The 23,698-nt window shown below is 38.5% G+C and overlaps 1 protein-coding gene and 1 pseudogene across 4 annotated transcripts in view; one reads left to right on the forward strand and one right to left on the reverse strand.

The window, feature by feature from the left end:
• The window catches only part of Ralgapa1 (Ral GTPase activating protein catalytic subunit alpha 1), a 209,075-nt gene that overhangs the window by 18,788 nt on the left and 166,589 nt on the right, over positions 1-23,698 (forward strand). For 3 of the 4 annotated variants that reach the window (XM_038335965.2, XM_038335967.1, XM_038335968.2), the window contains exons 2-7: positions 6,914-7,024; positions 7,675-7,724; positions 10,737-10,794; positions 16,305-16,348; positions 17,535-17,712; positions 21,170-21,285. In XM_038335965.2, coding sequence (XP_038191893.1) covers positions 6,914-7,024; positions 7,675-7,724; positions 10,737-10,794; positions 16,305-16,348; positions 17,535-17,712; positions 21,170-21,285 — 557 coding nt within the window. Of the gene's footprint in view, positions 1-762; positions 830-6,913; positions 7,025-7,674; positions 7,725-10,736; positions 10,795-16,304; positions 16,349-17,534; positions 17,713-21,169; positions 21,286-23,698 lie in introns of all 4 variants that reach the window. The other variant, XM_038335966.2, reaches the window with a different exon arrangement.
• LOC119818516 lies at positions 3,788-3,956 on the reverse strand (annotated as a pseudogene).

A 23,698-nucleotide genomic window follows, 5' to 3' on the forward strand; every position in this document is an offset into this window, starting at 1 on the left:
TACATATGACTGTTTGTCTTTCTGTATATATGTATACCACATTGCGCTTGGTGCCTATGGACGCCAGAAGCGGGTGTTGGATCTCCTGGAACTGAAGTTACAGATGGTCGTGAGCTGCTATATGGGTGCTAGGAATAAAACCTGGGTCCTCTGCAAGAACAGTATGTGCTCTTAATTTCTATGCTATCTTTTTGGTACTTTATCTAGCTTGTGGTTTACTTAGATTTTTAAAATATCTTTTGCATGACTGTTGCCTAGCTGTTGGATTTGGAGTACAAGTGTGAAAGGACCATCTCTGTTGTCCAGTGTGCTGTGTCCTTACTCATCTCTCCCCTTCGCATCGCAAACTGGACTAGAGCCTTAGCTTTTACGTAATTTAGATACAAGAAACCCGCCACACTATTTAGTGTAATTTCCCATTAGAATTCTTATTTTTGCTTCTTTATATTTTGAAATAGTTGTACAAGAAAACTTCCTGCTTACAAAAAAAACAAAACCCAAAACAATTTCTATAAAATATGTTTGTTGTGGAACTCTTTCTGGAATAAGCACCCAGACACCAGTGAGAGTGGAAGAGATGTCAGCAGTACACTGAAGCCAGGACACCTGAAAGCTTTCCATGCTGGGTCTAGTTTGTATTTTTTCCTTTTATACTCCAAAACCACAAGTGGGGCAGGCAAGCAAGCATGATCTTACAGAAGTGTACCTGGCAGTCAACAGGTTATTACGGGCAATGACCCATTGTTTCAACTACTTCTCCAGGTCATTCTGTTCCTGGTAGCAAAGTGAAGCCATGCTTGGCAAATAGGCAATATGAGCAGTACTTTGGGTAAGTTGCTAAATAAATCAATAAATCAGTAACCAACAATTGGTCTTTTCTATCTTATCTGCTTTTCATTAGCCTTCTTTAATTTGTAATTCTTGACTTTGCCTTTAATTGGTGAGTCAGTATAATTGTCTGGATTAGGATCTAGATTGTATTTCTTAAATTTTATCCTTTTCAATCATTTTTAGATTGTGTATGTATGTGTACATGCATTTTAGGGAATACTTTGTAGTTATTTTTTTTCAAAGAAAGGACTAATGTGTAGTCAAGGTTGACCTTGAGCTCCTGATCCTCCAGCTTTGTCTGCTAGACAAGTTTTCAACAATTGAATTGCAACCAGCCTTTATGCTTGTGATAGAATTTCACTGTGTGTAGCCCTGGCTGACCTGAACTTGCCATGTAAACTAGGCTAGCCCTGAACTACCTTTTCCTCCCAAGTGCTGGGTGCCACTATGCCTGGCTTTATTTGACTTTAAAAAGTGTGTGTGCACATGTGTGTGGGTGCCCTCGGGGCCAGAGAGTGTGTTGGAGAGTGTTTTGGTGCTAGAGTTACAGGTGGTTGTGAGCTACCCAACATGAGTGCTGGCAGCTGTATTAGTCAGGGTTCTCTAGAGGAACAGAACTGATGGAATGGATGGGTTGGCAACTAAGGTTAGCCATTCCAGGACCCAAGCTCTGGTCCTCTGAAAAAGTATTAAGTGCTGTTAACCACATGCCATCTGTCTAACTCATTATTCAGCATTTCAGTGTGTGCCCTGAAAGAGTGGTTTGTGGATAGGCCACCATATTGCTGGACCCATCTTCATTATTGTCGATTGCCTTAAAGAAATAATTTAAAATGTTTGCTTCATTGTCAGAAGCAGATTATTTGTTACATTTTACAGGCTAATAAATTGTACCACCATTTGAGGAAAGGTTGTTCTAAATGACAGTTACTATTTAGTAGATGAAGGATAATTAAATTGTTGAATTTTTAATTTTTTTTAATCTAATTCTTTATTGACCCTTTGGGAATTTCACATGAATGAGCCCTAACCCTGTTCACCTCCTAATCTCTCCGTATCTACCCCTTATCCCTGCAGCATGTCCCAAAAGAACCTCTCCAAAGTTAATTAGAAACAAAACAGAAAAACAAACAAAAAACCACCTCTCTTCCCCACCTTTCTAACACTTCTTCATTCATCCTAGTGGCTTTGGGGGCTGAGGTGTGTCACGCAGTATATCCTTTTGTCTAGTCAGCCCCACCCACAAATTTTCATTGCAAGAAGTCATTGGTCTGTTTCAAGGCCTCTGGCCTCTGGTACACCATCATCCCTGGATCCTCACCAAAACTCCTCTCAGATATCCTGCTGTTGACCCAAGTCATGGAGATCTTGTAGCTGTCATTCCACAAGACCAGTCCCTTCATATACTCCAGCAGGTCCTAGATGGGGCAGATGTTAGGATGGGCCAACCAAAAGGCCCACAGTGTAGGTCTGAGTGATAGCTGAGCTGGTCAGTCCCAAGAATATGACCACCCCCTCAGGCATGGGGTAGAGCCAGCTCTTCGAGGCCCATGCCATCAGGGCCAGCTCTCCCGCACCTGTGGTGATGGGTGGGGCAATCTCTCCTGAGTGCCAAGGAAGGGGGCAGCTCTCTTGCTGCAGTGACTAACGGGACAGGGCCAACTATCCTGACCCAGTGAGGGGTGGTGCTGGCTCAGCATGAACCTCAGACTTCATCATGCATGGTTTGTGTGACCTTTCTGTGTAACACAAGCCATGGACATCATCACAGACTCAGCTGCAGCTGGAACACAGGCTCAGACATGGCCTATTGACAGAACAGCCCCCCCCCCCCCCGCCAGATCAGTATGGCCTTGGCAGCAGCATTGTTCTTGGACATCATTATGATCTTAGGTGGCTTTCCAGACCCTGGGCATCCATCCGCACAGCCCCTGGTGGAACAGAAGCCACAGATGTCAACACAGACCTCTGCTATGGTAGGACCACAGACCCAGATATGGTTCTCAGATGCAACCCAGGCCCAGACATCACCAAGACACCTTGTTGCACAGTGCAAGTCACTTAGCTCTGTATGACTCGGACTGCAGCGTGATCCTCTGATCCCCATCTGCATGGCTTTAGTATATATATTCAGATATCAGGAGGCATGTATATCGATGCCCAGACCCTGGTGGCGATGGGGCTGACACTCAGATGTCATTATGTCCCTAGAGTGATAGCACAGACCATCCAGATTAGGATGGCCCTGGTGATAGCATGGTCCCTGGATACCAAATAGACTCATTTTTCTGACCAGACTCCGATCATCCTCATGGCTTTCAGTGGTTAGTGAAGCCATGGACATAAAAACAGACCCTGGTTGCTAAAGGACCATGGACCCAAACATGGCCCCTGGCAGCAGCTCGGGCTGGGGTGTCATCATGTCCATCTGTGGCAGCACAGGCCACTCAGAACAGCATGGCCCCATCTTTGGACACCAACGGGGCCCCAAAACGGCATCCCCATGTCTTGGTGGTGACATGGGCCACAGACATCAACACAGGTCCCGACTGCAGTAGTACCACAGACCCAGACAGAGCCCGAGGCAGAGCCCAGGTCCAGGCATTACTGTGGTCTCAGGTAGCGATCAGGCTATCAGTACTAGTCCATTCCTCTCAGCCCTTGCTTCTTCAGAACTTCCTCTTACCACAGCACAGGAACCATCTCCAATTTCACCGTTGTATATTTGCTCATCATATTGACAGCTACGTTGCCGAGTGGGCATGTGGATGCCTTCAGGCAGGCCGGATCGTGAGGGCCGAGGCTGCCCCCTGAGATTCCACCCTCCTGAGCCCGATTTTTTTTAAGGTCTTCACTTTTTTTTTTTTTTTAAAAAAAATTCTTCATATGAAGACTAACACGATCTTTTTACTAGGTGGACAGTCTTGAGTAATCCATTCAAGGTCTCTTAGGTCTCTTAGTCCAGCTCAATGAAGCCTGTGTTCTTCGAGTGCTGACAGAAACACTGACAGCACGTGTCCAGCCCACATTTCTGGGTCAAACCATGGTGGTTAGAGCAAATGTGGCAAGAGTGAGAACCCTGGCTGAACTCCCATGGAGACTTAGTAGAGTTGCTGGTGACCCATCTTGCCTTCAGACAGCCAACAAGAAAAAAGGACAAATTTTTGATTTTCTCCCAGGTTAATTCAGTAAACTTCCAGGGACACATTTACTATCCAGGCTTTAAAAGGAAGGTTGATGAGTCTGGAGAGATGGCTCAGCAGGTAAGAGCACTAGCTGTTCTTTGAGAGGTCCTGAGTTCAATTCCCAGCAACCATATGGTTGCTCACAGCCATCTTTAATGGGATCTGGTGCTCTTTTCTGGCATGTAGACAGAGCACTCATGCATGTTCATTTTTCTCTGATTGACCTGTCCAGTGGTGAGAGTGGAGTGTTGAAGTCTCCCACTATTAGCTTGTGGGGTTTAATGTATGATTTAAGCTTTAGAAGTGTTTCTTTTACATATGAAGGTGCCCTTGTATTTGGGGCATAGATGTTCAGTATTGAAGTTTCCTCTTGATGGATTTTTCCTGTGATTAATATGTCTTTGTCTCTTTTGACTGATTTTTAGCTTGAAGTCTATTTTGTTAGATATTAGGATAGCTACACCCGCTTGTTTCTTAGGTCCATTTGATTGGTATATTTTTCCCAACCCTTTACTCTGAGACGATGTCTGTCTTTGAGGCTGAGATGTATTTCTTGTATGCAGAAGAAGGATGGATTCCGTTTTCGTACCCAGTCTGTTAGCCTTGCCTTTTTATAGGTGAGTTGAGTCTATTTACATTAAGGGATATTAATGACCAGTGATTGCTATCTCCCGTTAATTTAGTTTTCATTGTTGGTGATGTTAATTTGTGCATTTTTCTTCTTTGGGATTTGCTGTTATGAGATCATCAATTCTCTGTGTTTTTGTTGGTGTAGCCATTTTCCTTGGGTTGGAGTTTTCCTTGTAGTATTTTGTGTATGGCTGGGTTTGTGGCTAGGTATTGGTGAAATCTAGATTTGTCATGGAATATCTTGTTTTGTCCTCCTATGGTGATTGACAGTTTTGCTGGGTATAGTAGTCTGGGTCTCTAAATGTCTGCATAATGCTTGACCATGACCTTCTGGTTTCCATTGTGCCCAATGAGAAGTCAGGTGTAATTCTGATACATATACCTTTATATTTTACTTGGCCTTTTTCCTTTGCAGCTCTTAATATTCTTTATTTACTCTGTATATTTAGGATTTTGATTTAGGATTTTGATGAGAGGACTTTTCTTTTGGATCCAGTCTATTTGTTATTCTGTAAGCTTCTTGTATCTTCATAGGGATATCTTTCTTTAGGTAGGGAAAGTTTTCTTCTATGATTTTGTTAAATAAGTTTTCTGTGCCTTTGAGTTGAACTTCTTGACTCATAATCACCTGTCACTCCAGTACCAAGGAATTCAGTGCCCTCTTCTGGCCTCCATAGACAATTGCACTCATATGCACATACTCCCCCCTGTCCTCCTCCGCAGATATACAGGTATACACATTATTTAAGGTAAAAATAAATCTGAAAGTAAACAACAACAGCAACAAAAATCAGCTTAATTTGGATAGACCCACCTCCCCTGCTTAGTCAGGATCGAGCTATATAATTCCAAGACTGGCCTCAACTTTATAATCTTCCCATTTTAAACTCCACTGGAAGTTCAGGGGTGCGTCATTCTGCCTGGCTTCAGTACTTGTTTATGAGGCATACCCCACTGTGCAGCTTCCAGGCTTTGTTCATAGCCAGTCATCTGGAAGGAAATTGAGGGACAATATGTCAGCTCCTAATATGTTGGGAAATCTTGGGTTGAGTCACATGTGCTTTAGAGTTTTTGTTTTGTTATTCTTATTTTTCTTGTTTCTCTTGGGACATTGTATTTTTAAGATTGGAAAATTTAGAGGTAACTATAATGTATTTCCTTCTCAGTTCATAGTTCTTAAGTTTATTCAAAAGGGAAATGTTTTCCTTGATCATACTTGTCTAAAATTTTTATTTTCATATTCACAAAATAGATGTATTCTATGACTCCTTTTCTTACGTTATACTCAGGTAGCGGGTAGTTTTCATGATGGAGGCTGTACAGTACAGCTGTGCAGAACATGGGCAGCAGTTGCAGTTCATTAAACTTTGAATGTAATTCTGTGTTTTGAATTTCCATATATGGTTCTTTTATTTCAACTTCATAATCTAACTTTCTTTTGTGCATATAATTGTATATTTTGTTTGTATTCTGTACTGACAAATTCTTGAGAATAGTTTGTGTTTCAAGTTTTATAATCCTCAAATGCTCATTAACAAAGTCTGTTGTTAGGTTATTTATTTACTGAATTACTATAAGTTATTATTATAATAATTCTTTAGCTGTTAGGGAAGATAATAGAAAAGCTGGAGCCAGGAATTAAAAATAGATCTTATTTTAAAGATTTATTTATTTCTCTATTGTGTATGTATATGGGTGTTTTTATCTGCATGTACATCTACATACCAGAAGAGGGCATCCGATCCCACGGGACTACAGCGATAGGTGGTTGTGAGGCACCATGTAGGTGCTGGGAATTGAAGGACCTCTAGAAGAGCAGCCAGTGCTCTTAATCGCTGAGCACTCTCCATCTCCATCCCCAAAATAGAGCCCTAGATTTTGAGTCAGTCAGTTTCTGTCTATCCTCACCGGGTCTCACTAGCTAGCTTCTTAGGCTAGCCTTGATGTCCTGGTCCTCCTGCTTCAGCCTTCAGAGTAGCTGAGGTTACAGCTCTGCAACACTGCACCCAGCTTTCACATTGATGGTTTTTAAAGCACAAAGACTATGATAACTTTACCCATATGTAAAACTTAAATATGTAAGGGCAAAAATTGCAAAAATAAAGAAGCAGTTATATAAATATTTGTTTCGTATATTTGAAAATGATAGAATTTCAGGTGCAGATCTTTGACATTGAAGGAAATTTGGCACTGTGCATGTTTGCTAATGATCATTTAACCTTGGTGGAATAGTTGTTAAGGATTGTTTTGTTGTTGTTGTTTTTCAGAGAATGCAGAATCTATTGACCTTAAACAGTTTTTTGACCAACATTTTTCACATATATACTATGTGTTTTTTGAAAATTTTGTGACTATTGAAGCTAGTCTTAAACAAAAAGGTAAGATATTAACGTATATTATGACTTGTATGTTTATGTTTCTAATAGTCATGAGCATTAACTTAAATAATAGTCATGAGCATTAACTTAAAAAGAGGATCTAGGCATTAAAATTTTAGTATTATTTTATTTTGATACCTTTCTAATACTATCAAAATTTACTTTTGAAAGGAAACCAATATACCTGTATGACTATCCTTATTGCTTTGTGAAGGCTTAGAATATTTGTATTTTTCTGGTCAGGCTTCTTCAACCTACCTTCTTTGTTCTGCCCTAGGAATGTTTGAATAGGAATAGTGTTTTTCATGTTCAAATCTCATTTAGAACCCACAATATATGATTTGTTATTAGGTGTTAGTATAACCTAAATCTTTGTGTTTATCCTGGGTATTGAATTGAGGACCCTGTACATGTTAAGTGTAGACTTCCCAACCCCCAGACCTAGAACCTATATTTAGAGTAATTATGCTAAAGAATAGAGAGAGGGGCCGTAATACTGTCTGTATAATAAATAGGCCATGCTTTAGCATTTCCCTAAAGAATCCCTGAAGAAGAGCCCAGGGATTGAAATATTTAAGTTCATTAATTATTGTTAACAGTGAGTATAAAATGATATATTTCAAGTATTTTTCTGTTAAAAAATGTTTCAGGTCACAAGTCTCAAAGAGAGGAATTGGATGCTATACTTTTTATTTTTGAGGTAAGTACTGTGAATCATACCTTTTAAACTTTCCCCAAAATAATTCTGGGAGGCTGGAGAGATGGCTCAGAGGTTAAGAACAGTGATGTTCCTCAGAGGTTCTTAGTTCAGTTCCCAGCAAGCACATGATGGCTCACCACCCTCTATAATGAGATTTGGTGCCCTCTCCTGGCCTGCAGGCATACGTGCAAGGAGAATGTGTTAACATAATAAATAAATCTTACAAAAAATAATTCAGGGAACATATGAAGAAATATATTAAAATTATCAGATACATAATGAAACACAGTTAATCTGCCAGCTTTTTTGCGGAACTTAATTATAACTTAATATTTCTTTTTTTATATTTATTTACTTATTATGTCTACCATATTCTGTCTGTGTGTATGTCTGCAGGCCAGAAGAGGGCATCAGACATCATTACAGATGGTTGTGAGCCACCATGTGTTTGCCGGGAATTGAACTCAGGACCTTTGGTAGAGCAGGCAGTGCTCTTAACCACTGATCCATCTCTCCAGGCCCAGCACTCTGTATTTCTAGGGACAAAATTATATATGCTTTTGACGATGCAAAATTAATAACATATTTGCAAAATGAGAATTTTAATTTTTATAAAGTTTACACAATTATTTTAACCTCTAGAATCTTTGCCTAGGTGATTTATCATTTATTTATTTATTTATTTAGCTTTGTTTTTTCCTCAAGACAAGGTCACTGTAGGTGGAGTTTCTCTATGTCCTGGCAACTGCCCCACAAATAACCATACAGAGCCTTAGTATTAATTATAAATGTATGGCTGATAGCTTAGGCTTGTTACTAACTAGCTCTTATAACTTAAACTAACCCATTTCTATTAATCTTTTTGCTTCCTGAGGCTCATTTAACTTCATCTATGAACTTCCCATATTGCGTCTCTTCCATGTTTGGTTTGCAACTCCTCAGACTCTTCCCTTTTTCTTCCCAGCGTTCTGTCTGTCCTGAAAATCCTGCCTAGCTATCGGCCAATCAGCTTTTTTATTAACAATGAGAGCAACACATTTTCACAGTGTACAGGATTATTTCACAGCTGGTCTCACTATGTAGCCCTGACTGGTCCAAAACTTGCTATGCAGACGATGCTGGCTTTGAACTCACACAAATCTGCCTGCCTCTGCCTCTGCCTCTGCCTCTGCCTCTGCCTCTGCCTCTGCCTCTGCCTCTGCCTCTGCCTCTGCCTCTGCCTCTGCCTCTGCCTCTGCCTCTGCCTCTGCCTCTGCCTAAGTTCTGAGATTGAAGGTGTGTGTCACCATGCCAGGCTTTGTCATTTAGTTTTGATACAGGGTCTTAAAGTGTTGTATGATACTATTCCTGTGGATGTGAACAAACATTTACTCACTCCAGATAGAGAACTGATGAAAGATCAAAGTAATACACACTAAAGTCTAACTTTATGGACCAGTGAATTTATTGGGTTTACAGGAATATGCATGAGTGACTCAGAGACAGTTGAAAGCCCACCATAGCATGGGTGATGACTCCAGAAAGCTGGAACCCTTGAGCTTTGTGCACGACATGGGAGATCTCTCCTTAGCAGTCCTTTCTGTTGGTTTAGGAGATCTCTCCTTAGCAGTCCTTTCTGTTGGTTTAGCCTTAGGGTTGGGGAGGAGGGTGTACGTAGTAAGTTTCAGGGACTTTCTGAAACTTTGAGTTACTTATTTCCTGTGCCTTAAAGAAATCACTTTAGAACTTCCTGATCTTAATCCCCTCCAGGATGGATTGTTTGAATTGGGAGGAAATTGCTATACAACACGTGTAGCTCAGGTCTGCCTTGAACTTCTGGTCTTCTGTCAACATGTGTTTGGATTAAAGGCATATACTAGCCTAGCTCATTATTTCTGCTCTAATGACTTTTCATTATAAATTTGAACAAAATAGCCTTGTTTTTTAAATTGTTATTTTAGATCACTTTGAATTGGATTGGGCAAATATTTATAAATAAACAGAAAGCATTGCTTTGAGGTAGATAAGCTCTGCTAAAATTTGTTTATATTTTTAGCACATTCAAAAATTATGCCCCTCTTATCCCTATTTTAAAATAACTATTATCAGAGGAAATAATCATAGGAATATTCTTGTCTTTACTGAGACTTTAGAGACCGATAGAAAGCCAAGACTAGAGCTGATGACTTCAGAGACATCAGAGAGAGCATAAAAGCCCATTTCTCATAGTTGAGATGCTTGTGCATCTGCAGTCCCGCTACTCAGCAGGGACAGATAGATAGACAGGAGGAATGCACGAGCTGGGGGTTCATGAGCACGTCAGTCACCTATGTAGAGTAGGCTCTTCTAAGAATGAGTATATCTGAACATGGTGGTACATGCCTACACTCTAACTGTTGTGAGGCTAAGGCAGGAGACTTACAAATTTTTAGGCCAGCTTGGGCTACATGGTGAGATCCTGACTCAGAAAAAAGTAAAACAAAACAAGGTACCAGAAAACAGTAACTAATGCTCTGAAATTAATTTTCACTGGTTTTGAATTCTTTAAAACCTGATTTTATTTGGTAGGTAAACTACGTTAAGTCACTACATGAGGAGCTTGTAAGTGGAATAGTGAGCACAAATGTTTGGAGAAGATTAAAAGTGTCCTGGAGAATGCTTGGAGTGTGCTTGCTCCTCTTAAATTTAGGGTGGGTCTTCCAGATTCAAGTAAATCTCTCATAGGACTGCCCAGTTGCTTGCATCTTAGTTCATTCCAGATCCAGTCAAGTTGACAACCAAGATTAGCCATCAAAAGGACAACATACTTACTTTTTATTACTGTTAAAGATAATTTTTATTCATTTTTCTCTTCCAGAATTTCTTTAATATTGCTTATTACTTTTTGGGTAGGAAAGTTCAATTATTTTACTAGTTTGTATTTGCTATACTTTAACATAAGAAGCTCTTCACGTGGCCTTCATATTTCATACTTCACAATATATTGACTCATTTTTTTATTTCATTCTTTGTTTTGCTTATATTGATTTTTAGAAAATTTTGCAACTTCTTCCAGAAAGAATTCATCAGCGATGGCAATTTCATAGTATTGGTAAGTAATATAAATATATATTTCACATCTGAAATAAATTATACAATGGCTTATCAGTTATTTTTTTAATGAGTTCATGTTTGTTTTACTGAAAACAGACTATAAGAGGCTAGCGACATGACTCAGTAGGTAGAGTGCTTGCTGGCCAGCACCCAGGTCTAAAAAGCCAAGGGTGGCAACCAAGGGTGACCACATTCATACCAGTAACCCCAGTGCCATGGTAGAGACAGATACTGAGCCTCTCTGACCTACCAGTCTAGCTAAAACCACAGATTCCAGGTTCAGTAAGCAACCCTGTCTTAAAACATAAGGTGGAAAGCACCAATATTAATCTTTGGCCTCCACTTTTCACACACACATGCATGTGTGCATGTACATACATGAATTTAGGGGTGAGCTAGGTGTAGTGCCACAGGTTTCTAATCCCAGCTACTTAGGATGCCAAAGCCCAAGGATCACAAATTTAGGGCCTGCCTGGGCAAGCAAGACCCCATCTAAAAATGAAAGAGTGGAGAATGAGCTGGGTATATAATTCAGTGGTGGAGTGCTTACCTAGAATATGTAAGCTTCTAGATTTCATCCTCAGTACTATAGAGAGGAAAAACACAGGCAGACTGGGGATCTAAGACTAAAATTTAAATGAAGGGCCAATGGTCAGTGGTAGATCTCATGGTTTACATGTGAGGCACTGGTTCAGTTTCCTGTAAACACACACAAAGGAGGCGAAAAAGATGAGTTGAGGAAGAGGAGAGAGAGGAGAATGTGTGTGTGCGCGCGCGTGTGTGTGTGTGTGTATACACATATATTAACTTGGTACACAATTACTGTGTTTTTTATCTACCTTTTTACTCTGAATGCATTAACAATGATGGTGAATTATTTTTAAAAATAGAAGCAGGCTTCAACTCAAGATAAATATCTTTATGAATCAGAAATAGGAGAGAAATGCAATGCAAAAAAGGGAGAATCTATGAAGCTCTGGCCTCTGGATTTTCTGTTTGTTTTCTGTGGTGGGGTCTCTCACGTTATAGTCCAGATTGTCCTAGAGCTCATCATGTCGCATGAGCTGCTCCTCAGCTGTGCACAACTGCTCAGCAGTCTTCCTGCTTCAGCCTTTGATTACTGAAGTAATTCTGGGACAAGTTCTCACTATGTAGTCCAGACAAACCTTGAATCCATGATCCTCTTGCCTCTGCCTCCCATGTGTTAGGGTTACAGGCATATGCTCCATGTATGACAGCCCCAAATTTGAAAACAAGGCAGGGGGACTGGAGTTAAGCTTACTGTTGCTTGAAGGATCAAAATATGGCTGTCTAGTTCATGAAACAAAAGCTGAAAAGAAGAAAGCAAAAGATTATGTTGTAGATTACTGTGGAGACCAAGTAAGAGAAAACAGACTTTCTGTTTATCAAGAAACAAGCTGAAACAATGAAGTCAGGTTTTGCTACATTCAAATTATAACCACAGGGCTTTTGAGCTGTTATTATAAGACTTATTTCCAACCCCCTTGGTTAAAAAAGGGATCAGCAAGTAAGTAGTCAGTGCTTCTTCAGTGTTCGCACTGTCTGCCTTGGTTGCTGGAGATTTTCATGCCCTTTGTCATGGGGAGTAAATGGCCCTATGTCTACATTGTTGAGCCAGAATGCAATTGATTATATTTACTTAGAAATTTGTGTATGTTTGTATTTGGAAAGAGAGTCACAGTGTCTAGAGAGATGGCTCAGTGGCTAAGTGTGCTTGCTGCTCTTACAGAGGGCCTGAATTCAGATCCCAGCGTCCACATCAGATAGTTTACAGCTGTGCCTCCAGCGCCAGGAAATCTGTCACCCTTTTCTGGCCTCCCGGGGCACCTGCACGCACATGCACACATTCCCACTTAGACACAAACATATACACATAATTAAAAATAAAAACGAATTTTTAAAAATCTTGTGTATATGTGTATATGCTTTCTTGGCTCTATTTGCACCACATGCATGCAACTGCCATGGAGGCTGGAAGAAGGCAGCAGATCCCTTAGAACTATAGCTAAAGATGGTAATGAGCAACCCACCTGAAGGGAGCTCAGAGAACTGAACAGAGGAATGAGTGCTCTTAACCTCTGAGCCATCATCCAATTCGCAAAATAAAATTTGAAAAGAAAGGAAACCCAGAAGTTTATTTAGGCCTCAATTTCTTGGTCAGTTGGGCAAATAGAAGCTTTTTCAAATTATCCCAGGAAAATAAAGGAATATTAGACAGAGATGGGGGAATATTGATAGAATGAATAAAACATCAAAATCTTAGATAAAATGAACTTTAAGGATTGGCTTGGGGCTTTAGCTCAACAGTAGGATGTATGCCTAGCATGCAAGTAGCCATGGGTTAGAGCTCAGAACTGCCCCCCAAATTAAAAATTATTTTTGCATAACATCATACTATATTCAAAAGACAAGCTTTAAAAGGTGTCCAAATATTTTAATATATATTACACAAAAGATGTTACCAGTGAGCACATAACAAAGTGCTCAAAAGAATAGTGAACTTTTATTTGAACTTCCTTTTCATGAAACTGTTCTTGAAGATTGTCTTTTTTTGAAGATTGTCTTTGTAAAACTTTTTTTTTGAGACATCTGAACTTTTAATGCATTTCTTTATCCATTTCTATATAATGTTGAACTTTTAATGTTGTATTTATTTATTTAATGGTCTTTTCTAGAGGCAGGTTTCTCTGTGTATTCTTGACTGTCCTGGAACTCGCTTTATAGACCAGGCTGGTCTTGAACTCAAGAAATTCTCCTGCCTCTGCCTTCTGAGTGCTGAGATTAAAAGTGCTCCACCCCTGCCCAGCTAGATGTGTTCTATTTCTTGAGGACTGTGGCCTTTAATCACCAAAAGATCTTTATGTTACCTAGTTGTCATAATTAATCGTATTCCAAAAATGTGTATAACTTGTGAAAATTCACAAATGGTGATTTTCTTTGCCATTCAGATGATTCCTACAAGCTGTTGGTTTTATGAATTATTAATGAAAGAAAATGTAACTGTAGTTGATTTAAAAAATAACTTCATTAAGATATACAATTTGCATAGATAAAATTTATTCTTTGAAGTAAAATTGAATATTTTTAGAAAATAGTCCTCATAGTCCAGTTTTAGGATATGTCTATCCTCCTCACATAGTTTTTGAAGCCATTTGTCAAAATGCCAGCCTCGACTATGTTGTAAACTTCAGGCCAGCCTTGCCAAAAATCCAAAATTAAAAAAAAATAAAACACCTCACACGTTTTTTTTGTTGTTGTTATTTTTGTTTGTTTGTCTATTGTTTTGTTTTGTTGGTTTTCTGAGACAAGGTTTCTCTGTATAACAGTCCTAGCTGTCTTGGAATTCTATCTGTCGACCAGGCTGGCCTTGAACTTACAGAGATCCTTCTGCCTCTGCCTGCCTCCCGAGTGCTGGGAATAAAAGCATACACCAATGCCTGGCACCTCATAAGTTTTTGAAAGAAGTATTTGGTTTATCTTTGTAGTACCAAAGTCAAGGATTTCTTTATAAAAAGAAAATACACCTAAAATATAAGTGTTAGTCATAGGGAAATTTATACACACATAAACACAAACATGCAGACACTTGCTTTTTGCTGTTTTTGATACAGTCTCACAAAGCCTAGGCTGCCCTCTTACTTGCTCTGCAGCTGAGACTGGTCTTGAACTCCTAATTCTCCTATTTCTATCTACCTAGTGTTGGGACTAAAGCCATGAACCACCGCACCTGGTCTAAACTTTAAGACATTTGCTGTATGTGAAAGAATACTCCTCCCCCAACAAAAACCTAACTTACTGGTTTGAGAAAAGATAGCTCCAGTTTATAGAGCTGGCGGAAAATTAGTAGGACACACACACACACACACACACACACACACACACCACACACGGGGGGGGGGTTAGAGGGAGGGAGGAGGGAGAGAGAAAGGAGGGAGGGAGAGAGGAAGAACTGTTAATATTAAACAAAAGCAAAAACTTGAGGGCTGGAAAGATGAACCAGTGGATGAGAAGGTATGCTGCTATTCTGGAGGACCTGAGTTCAATTTCCAGCACCCACAGCAAGCAACTCACTCCAAGGGAATACAGATGTCCTCTTCTGGCTGCCACCAGCACCTGCACACGTGGCATTTATTCACACAGACACAAACACATACATGTAAATAAAAACAATACAGATCTTTAAATTATAAAAGTTTGTCCACTTGAAAATTATAAAAGAACATAATAAACAATTGAATAAAATTTAAATGGACAGACAAAAGGACATTCATTGTCACCAGAAAACATCAAATGGAAACATAAAATCTTAACACTGATTAATTATCAAATGTTATAGTCTGTCTTTGGGTCATGGTGCCATCACATACCAGAGCAGTGTCACATACTGCTTGGTATTGTTAAATTTCATTATATTGTAAAATTTCTTAACATTTGGTAAAGCTAAAAGTGAGTGATTTTACTGCAGTTTATATTTCTAAGAAAAGTCATATTGTAACAGTCATGAATAACAACATTTGTTACAGTAGTCTTGATAGTGGCAGAAAATTGAAAGTAAGCCAGATGTCTTTGTATAAAGTAGATACATTTTGTAATATATTTGCATAATGATAAAATTTAAAGTAGTTAAACATGAATTATCTAGAATTACATAGACCAGTGTAGATAAATTTGAAAAGTTAATATCAGATATAAAAAGCAATAACTTATAAATGAGTTGCTGTATATGATACCCTTTATATAAAGTTTTAAGTGATTGATGCTGAGAAATGAATAGGTTTATAAGTAAGTAGTAATATAAAAATATTTTTGTAAGTGATAATTACAAAACATATATAATGCTTCTAGAGAAGAAAGGAAGAAAATGATTTAAGCTTCCATGTGCCATTGTATGGTTAAGTAAAACAAAGATAAATGTTTAAATAATAACCAACATAATATTGTATTTGGATTTGTTCATAGTAAATATTCGTTTCTGGATGTTACAGTAATGAAAATAATTATTAGGAAATAGTGAAACTAATGAATGTTCTTTTGGTTAATTAAAACCTTTTACAATAGTTTTTTATTAGTGGTAAAATGTTTTCTTTATATTTTCAGCATAAATATGAGGTGGATAGATTGTTGTGTTAAGCAAAATTTTAGGATCAAATTTTGTCAATAAAGTAAACATGTTTAACTGTGTTGATTTGTTTGGTTTTTTTTTTTTTTTTTTTTTTTCTTCGAGACAGGGTTTCTCTGTGGCTTTGGAGCCTGTCCTGGAACTAGCTCTTGTAGACCAGGCTGGTCTCGGTTTAACTGTGTTGAAAGGTGACTTTTTATATGCCCCTCTGATCTCAGTTTTGATCAAAGGGTTTACCAAAGTCACCAAGAACAATTTAGAGATTGCCAAGGACTTGTTTAAAAGTGTTTTCAAGTCTGACCGAGAACTCTGACATTTATAAATATATAAGAAAATAAGAATATTTAAAATCATGTTTTTCTTTTCAGGTTTGATTTTAAAGAAACTACTCCACACAGGAAACTCCTTAAAGGTATAATATAATTATACTTATTTTCTATGACAAAAGAAGCCCCAAAAAACCCTGAGTAAAAGGGCTGGGGTGACTCAGAGTGTTTGCTAAATATATGCAGGACCCTGAGTTGGTCCCCAGAACTGCATAAAGTAGGTGTGATAACGCCTTCCTGGAACCCCAGCACTGAAGAGCTGGAAGCAGGAGGATCAGAAATTCTAGGTTATCTTCAACTACACAGTTAGAGATCAACCTTGTCTCTCCTGAGACCTTGTCTTAAAACAAATCAACAAACAAAACCAGTAAAGCATCCATACCACTTACACTTTCCTCCTTGACTTTTTCCTGAAGTTTGTTGAATTAATTGTCTTCAATTCATTTGAGAAAAGTCACTTAGAGTTCAGTGCTTGTCAGAGAGTGAATTTTCCTTTTTCTCTTTTCTGCTCTCTTTCTGAGAGAGCAGTCATTCATTGGTTCTAGTGTTTGTACTCTTCCATGCATGAGGATTGGTTTAGGTCATTCAGTACAGTGGTTATTCCAGAATTCCAGATTTGTAGCTAGGATACAAGTAAATAGTAAACAAGATCATTTCAGAGGGATTTTAAGTAAATTTTAAAATAGTTGTTTAAATAAATTCACTCTTATAATTTGAATAACTCCAGAACTTTGACGGGATGAGTGCATGGATGAGTTGTTTACCAGCATCGCTGCAACCATTCTTACTGGACCCTTTTGTCCTGTCATTAACTATCAGTGTCTGTCTGTCTGTCTGTCTGTCTACCAACCTATAAATCCATCCATTCATTCCATCCATCCATCCATCTATAAATTTTATCCACACATCTATCATCTATCTGTCTGTCTGTCTGTCTGTCTATCTACTTATCTATCTATCACAACCAGAAATTACCATTCAGTAGTTTATTCTTAGGATTCCATCAAGCATGGCTGCTGCTTCTTCCCAGTGCTGTGGATTGAACCCAGGGACTTGCATATGTTTCTACTGTGCACAGGTTTATTTTTACAAATCTCTGAATTTAGATTTCAAAATGGTGGAAGTTGTAGAGATGTCCTGGGTGTATCTGTTTTCACTCTCCTTCCTGTCTTTTTCTTTCTTCAACAAAATAGCATTCTAAAGAACTGTGTTCTAAGGAGCAAGAAAGTATGTCCATTAAAAAATAATGTATTTCATTTTATATTATTTTAGATCAGACGGGAAGGTGTTCGTCTCTTCTTGCTATGGTTGCAAGCTCTTCAGGATAACTGTAGCAAAGAACAACTCTGGATGTTTTCATGCTTGATCCCTGGGTTTTCAGCACCACAGTCTGAATATGGACCTCGAACTTTAGATAATCTTATTAATCCTCCACTGAACCTTCAAGAAAGTAAGATTGATGAGATGTTATCTGTCAGCATGTTTTCTGTAGAATTTCTTTTTTAAAAACGTGTTCGTTTATATGCATTTTGTGTAGTATGCAGTATGCGTAGCATTTTGGTGCACAAATGTTTGTAGTATATGTACATGTGTGCAAGTGTGCTTGTCCATGATGGCCATGTGGAGGTCAGGCATTGACAGCTGGATATCGTCCTCAGTTGCTTCTCCGTACTGAGTCTGAAATTCACCGTTCCAACTGTACTTGCTAGCAGCAATCCACCCCTGCAGTCTACTTGTTTTTGCCCCATAGTATTGGGGCTACAGTTCTTCAAGGCCATATCAATCTTTTTTAGTGTCGGAGCTGGTGATCTGATCTCAGTCCTCATATTTGTTTAGCAGGCTCTTTACTCACTGACATCTCTGCAGCCCTCTGTATAGTTTTTGTTTTTAATGTCAGATGTCTGTACAGTTATGGTACATGGTATTTTGAGGCAGTGTTTATAAGGTAAATTGGTATTACTCTAGCTTGGTGAGGCCTGTAGGTTAAGAGAGCTGTTGGAAATGTACTTTGCTACTTAGTTTCCAAGAAGATGCACACTCCATGCCATAGACAATGTATGTGTGTAGCTCTCTTTGCATGAATGATCAGGGTTAGTCAGAGGGAACAGATGTTCATAAGTTATTATGGGCAGGAGATTTTATTGTGGTTTCATGAAAGGAAGTGACAAATCAGTAAGAGCAAGTAAAAATTAGCTAGTGTATTAAATAATTTAAGTGGGTTCTAGCACAAAAAGGTGGTCCCTAGTTGTCTAGTCTTTGGTCCTGAAGTGATCAAGGCAGGAAAATAATACCCTTGACTCAAGCGTATAGAGGACTGTATGGGGGCGTGGAATTTAGACCGAGTGGTTTGTATCTGAGAGTCATCATTAGCAGGTTAGTCAATTACTATCTCTAGGAATTAGCCAGACCCAGTAAGGACATTATCTCTGGTAGCCAAGTCCTAGATATCAGAGCATCTAAACCATATTAGGGTTAATATAGACCTCTTCACATCATGTTTTGCTGTATTTCTTTGAGGTAGAGTTTTATATATTTCAGGCTAGCCTTAAATTCCCTATGTAGTAAAAGATGATCTTATAAACAAGATCCTCCTACTGGGAGGTATTGGATTTTAATTTATAGTTTCTGTTTCATGTGTATTGTTTTGTATGCGGGAATTAGTTTATGTGTACACAGAAACAGAAGTGTGCTTTTCTTTGGGCAGTGACTATAAACTGCTGCATGTAAAATGTTATAAATCGAAAGTTGCTTTTTTATTTTAAATTGAATTTGTGATTTTAGATGTGTTATTTGACTTCAGTCTTTTTCACTAGTGAATCTTTGTCCTTTTTAGCCCTAAGATTTTCTGATGTTATTTTTTCTTTACATTTTAGTTTTTTCCTTTTATTATTCTGCTTAAATATCAAGGTTATTTTTTTGTTAAACATATTCTTGTACTAGTAAGCATTTGTTTTTTTTTTTTTTTTTTTTTTTTTGTTTTTTTTTTTTTTTTTTTTTTTTTTTGGTTTTTCGAGACAGGGTTTCTCTGTGGCTTTGGAGCCTGTCCTGGAACTAGCTCTTGTAGACCAGGCTGGTCTCGAACTCACAGAGATCCGCCTGCCTCTGCCTCCCGAGTGCTGGGATTAAAGGCGTGCGCCACCACCGCCCGGCTACTAGTAAGCATTTGTAATAAATGTTGCTGTGTTAGTTGACTAGGGCTGCCTAACAAAATACCACAGACTAAGTGACTTCAGGCAGAAGTATATTTCCTGGAGGTTGGAGATCACAGTAGATGCTGACAGGTCCAGTTTCTGGCGAGCCTTTTCTCAGCTTACATATAGCACCCTCTCACTGTGTGCTCACATGATCTTTTCCTTAGTGCATTTGCATGCTTGTGCATGGAGAGCAAACCCTCTGATGTTTCTTCTCTCCCTATATCCAGTTTCATACATTTAGGATTGAACTCTAATAGCCTTAGTATAACCTTACATGCTCTATGTTTAAATACAATCACATTGAGGGTTCATGTTCCAGCAAATGAATTTTGGGAGTACATAGTTTAGTCCATAACTTGTACTCAATTGGATGTTCCATATTATTGTAATATATATTTCCAAAAATTACAGGTTTTTATAGCAAAGCAAACTGTACTTGTAGCATAAAATTTTAGAAACAAAACCAAGTTTGCATAAAAATCTATAAATATACCAGTTTAAACAGACCACTTATATCTGCTTATTTACATACACGTCATTCTGAAGTCTTCAACAAATGTTCCTTGAACATTTTTTCTTTTGGATCACTGCCGTCCATCCCATCTGTAGGTTTCCTTTTGTCTCTATTTTTAGATCTAGCTTTCTTTTTTTTCTTTTTATTAGTTTAAAATGCATTTTGACCAACTATTTTGCATTCTGTTTCTGAGAACAAAATTTGAACTTTCCTTTAATTTTTTTTATGTGTATGTATGTGTGTCTACTTGTCTGTGTACCATTTGCACGTAGGTGTCTACAGAGCCCAGAAAGAGGTCTCAGATCCTCTGGAATTGGAGTGTCCAGTGGTTTTTGAGCCACCTGATGTAGGTTCTGGGAACTAAACCTGGGGCAAACAAGAGCAGTACACACTCTACTGTGTGAGCCCTCTTTCGGCCCTGAGGATAGAAGTTTTGCTGTTTACAGAGCTACCTGTACATTTCTCTATAGCTGCTTAGAAGTCCTTGGGTCTTAATGGGGGCTTATAGCTTTGCAAAACAAAACACTGGTACTACCAGGTGAGGACAGGGTGCAAAATGTAAAAGGTTGTTCTTTTAAATAGTAAGTTTTTAAAATGGGTGTCAAAATGGCATACTGTGTATTATTTTAGAATTGAAAAATAGCTTTGTTGTGGGCTTACTAACTTGGGCAGTATAACCAGTTACTGATTGTTCTGTTTGGGAAATTTGAGAACATTTTGCTAACTGTGGGTTTAATTAATTAATATTTATTTATTTATTTATTTATTTTTGCAGCAGCATTCATTATAGTGAATTAATATCTGAAAAGTAAAACACAGATTTCTCACATATAATCAGAATACTAACTTTATGGGTAAGCACCTTGTAGTAATGTTTCTCATCATATTGTGGCAACCTGTAATTGACACTCCCAATGTGAATCTTCTCCAGTGAGGTCCATGCATCCTCATCTACTACATATCTGCTCATCCCTGTTCAATTTCCTCTCAATCATGGATTCACAAAAAAGCCAGTTTTCAAGTTTACAATGACTATAGATTGCCAGGATATAGTCAGATATATTTCAACATAAAATATTCAGAAAATTTTAAGAGCAGTTTTCATTGCTTATTTTGTTATATTTTATTTGGTCATATTTTTGTATAATGTATAATGCAGTTTGTCTTATGATTATACAATTTTTTTTGTCTTCGGATAGCTCAAGTAACTATAGAGGAAGTCACCCCTCTTGTTCCCCCGCAGTCAGGAGATAAAGGACAAGAAGACCTCACAAGCTATTTTCTTGAAGCACTTTTAAAATATATAGTAATTCAGGTATGTTACCATCTTTCTACTGCATGGGCACATGGCCTTTTCTCTGTGCTTACTTGCAGGCACACCCGGAACCTTCTGGTGTTCTTTCTCTTCTTTTTTCTCCTTATGAAAAGATACTCTCCATTCTGCTGGATTATCCTTACTTTGTTATAGTAGATATTTGCTTATTTTCTTGGATAATGACACAATTTTTAATTTTGAAGATATATGTTATTGTCATTTCCTCAAATGCAAATCATTAGGAGATTATGAAACTCAGAGAACTTGTATCTTTCTGTTGCTGTGATAAAGCACCATGAATAAGAAAGACAAAGAGTTTTGAGCTTACAGTTGAAGAGAAACAGCGTGGCAACAGGAGCGGAGGCTGAGAGGATGAACTGGAACTGACACAAGTCTTTACATTCTCAAAGCCGGCCTCCCATGATGTACTTCTCCAACAAGTCCTCTCCTTCCAAACACTACCATTCTTATTCAGACTGTCTTAGAGCTGAAGAGAGAAATGTGTATGAAGTAGATTCTTTTATGTATGTGTGCATGTGTGTATGTACATGCACATCTGTGTATGGAGGCTAGAGATTGCCATCAATTGTCTTCTTCAGTTCCTTTTCCACCTTTCTTTTTGATACAGGATCTGTCATTCTGTCACTGAACCTCATCAGTTCAGCCAAACTGGCTGACCACTGAGCTTCGGGGGTCTGCTTACCTGCCCCTCTGTCCTGCCATAGATGCAAGCCACGGTGAATAGTTTTTCCTTGGGAACCTAGCATCCATGTTCAGGTCCTCATGCTTCCAGGCACTTCACCTCCTGAGCCACTTCCCAGCCCCATGAAGTAGAGTCTTCTGTTTATGTTTTGAAACAGGGTCTTACTATGTATCTCTGGCCATGCTGGAACTTGCTGTGTAGCTCTGGCTGACCCAGTACTCAGAGATCTGCCTGCCTCTGCTTCTTGAGTGCTGGGTTTGCAGGTGTGTGCCATCATCCTGCTGTGAAGTAGACTTTAGATGTGTGTGAGCTTCTTACACAAGTAGTCAGACTTACTTTCTGATCCTGCCATTATAACCAGAACTTCTGGTGCTTCAGTGAAATATGAACAGCTGCTTGATTTAGGATCAGTCTCTCAAGATGTAACAAGAGGGTGACTGACAGGATAGGAATTGGGGAAAACTAATTTACATTTAACACTTAAACAATAAGTGTTTCTCAACTCTAGTTGTGAAATATGAGTGTTCGAGTTGATGAACATACCTTTTCACATACTTTTACTATTTATAATTATTCACATGCAAAAGTTCTTTTACCTGAGAAACAAACATTATATTGTTAATGTGGATCCTGAGCAAGATTAGCAGAGTTTTAATTCTGATTATATTTTTGACTAGTAGTGTGATCTTTGTTAAATTACCTAACCATTCTACATTTAGGTTTCCTCATTTATAGAATACGGTCTGTTCTATTTAAACCTCAGTAGTGCAAAGTGCTAAGATTCAAGGGGCACAACACACAGGAAGTGTTCTGTAATGGGCACTTGTTACTCTCATCATTATTTTGTTTTTGAAAAGTTTATGCATCATAGGAGTTTTTAAAACTGTCTTATAGGTTAATTGAGATGTAATTGCTTATACAGTTAATTTTCACATCGGGTTTTATCATTTGCTGGATCTTCCTTTTCATCTTTTCTTTTTCTCCCCCCTCCCTCCCTTCCTTTTGTAGCCTCATACTAGTTTGAAACTACCTACATAGCCTTTCCTAGGCTGGCATCAAATCATAATCTTCCTGATTCAGCCTCTGGAATTCTGAAGTTGTAGGCCAATCACGATTTATTGAATCTTGTTTTATTACACCATCACATATTCAGCCTTTGGAGTTTTCTTGATCCTTTGACTTTTACATTCTCTCCATCTACTCAGCTGTGATGTTCTGTAAGCCTTAGGTGAGATGTATTTTGACCCGTCCATGGCTGGGCATTCACAGTCACTTCTTATTAGCACTTTGACCAGTTTCTTTACTAACTGTTACGGCAAGAAAAAGCTTTTCTGACCATGATTTAGAGTAAAACAAATCAGTGGATGTAAGCATTAATATTTAGAAAACATTTTGACTGCATAACCATTTAGCAAAACATCACCGTGGGTTCCTGTGATCTTTCCAGTCTAGGGATTTTGACCAGGTTTACAGTACTAGACACGAGATCCCTCCTGTGAAGCAGGCCTTTAATCCACTAATAATTGTTTAACTCCATAACATCATGCCTGTTCTTACATCAGTAGGCATAACTGTCCTGGCAGCTCAACATTGTAACATTCAGGGTCCAGTCTGACATAAGACCACCAGAGTCTTCTCCCACTCCTCACAACAATCTTCATAATATCTTGCAGAAATACGTTAGCTAGCCAACAGGAGAAAGTTTTCTGG

Source organism: Arvicola amphibius, chromosome 7, assembly GCF_903992535.2.
Source record: "Arvicola amphibius chromosome 7, mArvAmp1.2, whole genome shotgun sequence".
In the NCBI taxonomy this organism is placed as follows: domain Eukaryota; kingdom Metazoa; phylum Chordata; class Mammalia; order Rodentia; family Cricetidae; genus Arvicola; species Arvicola amphibius.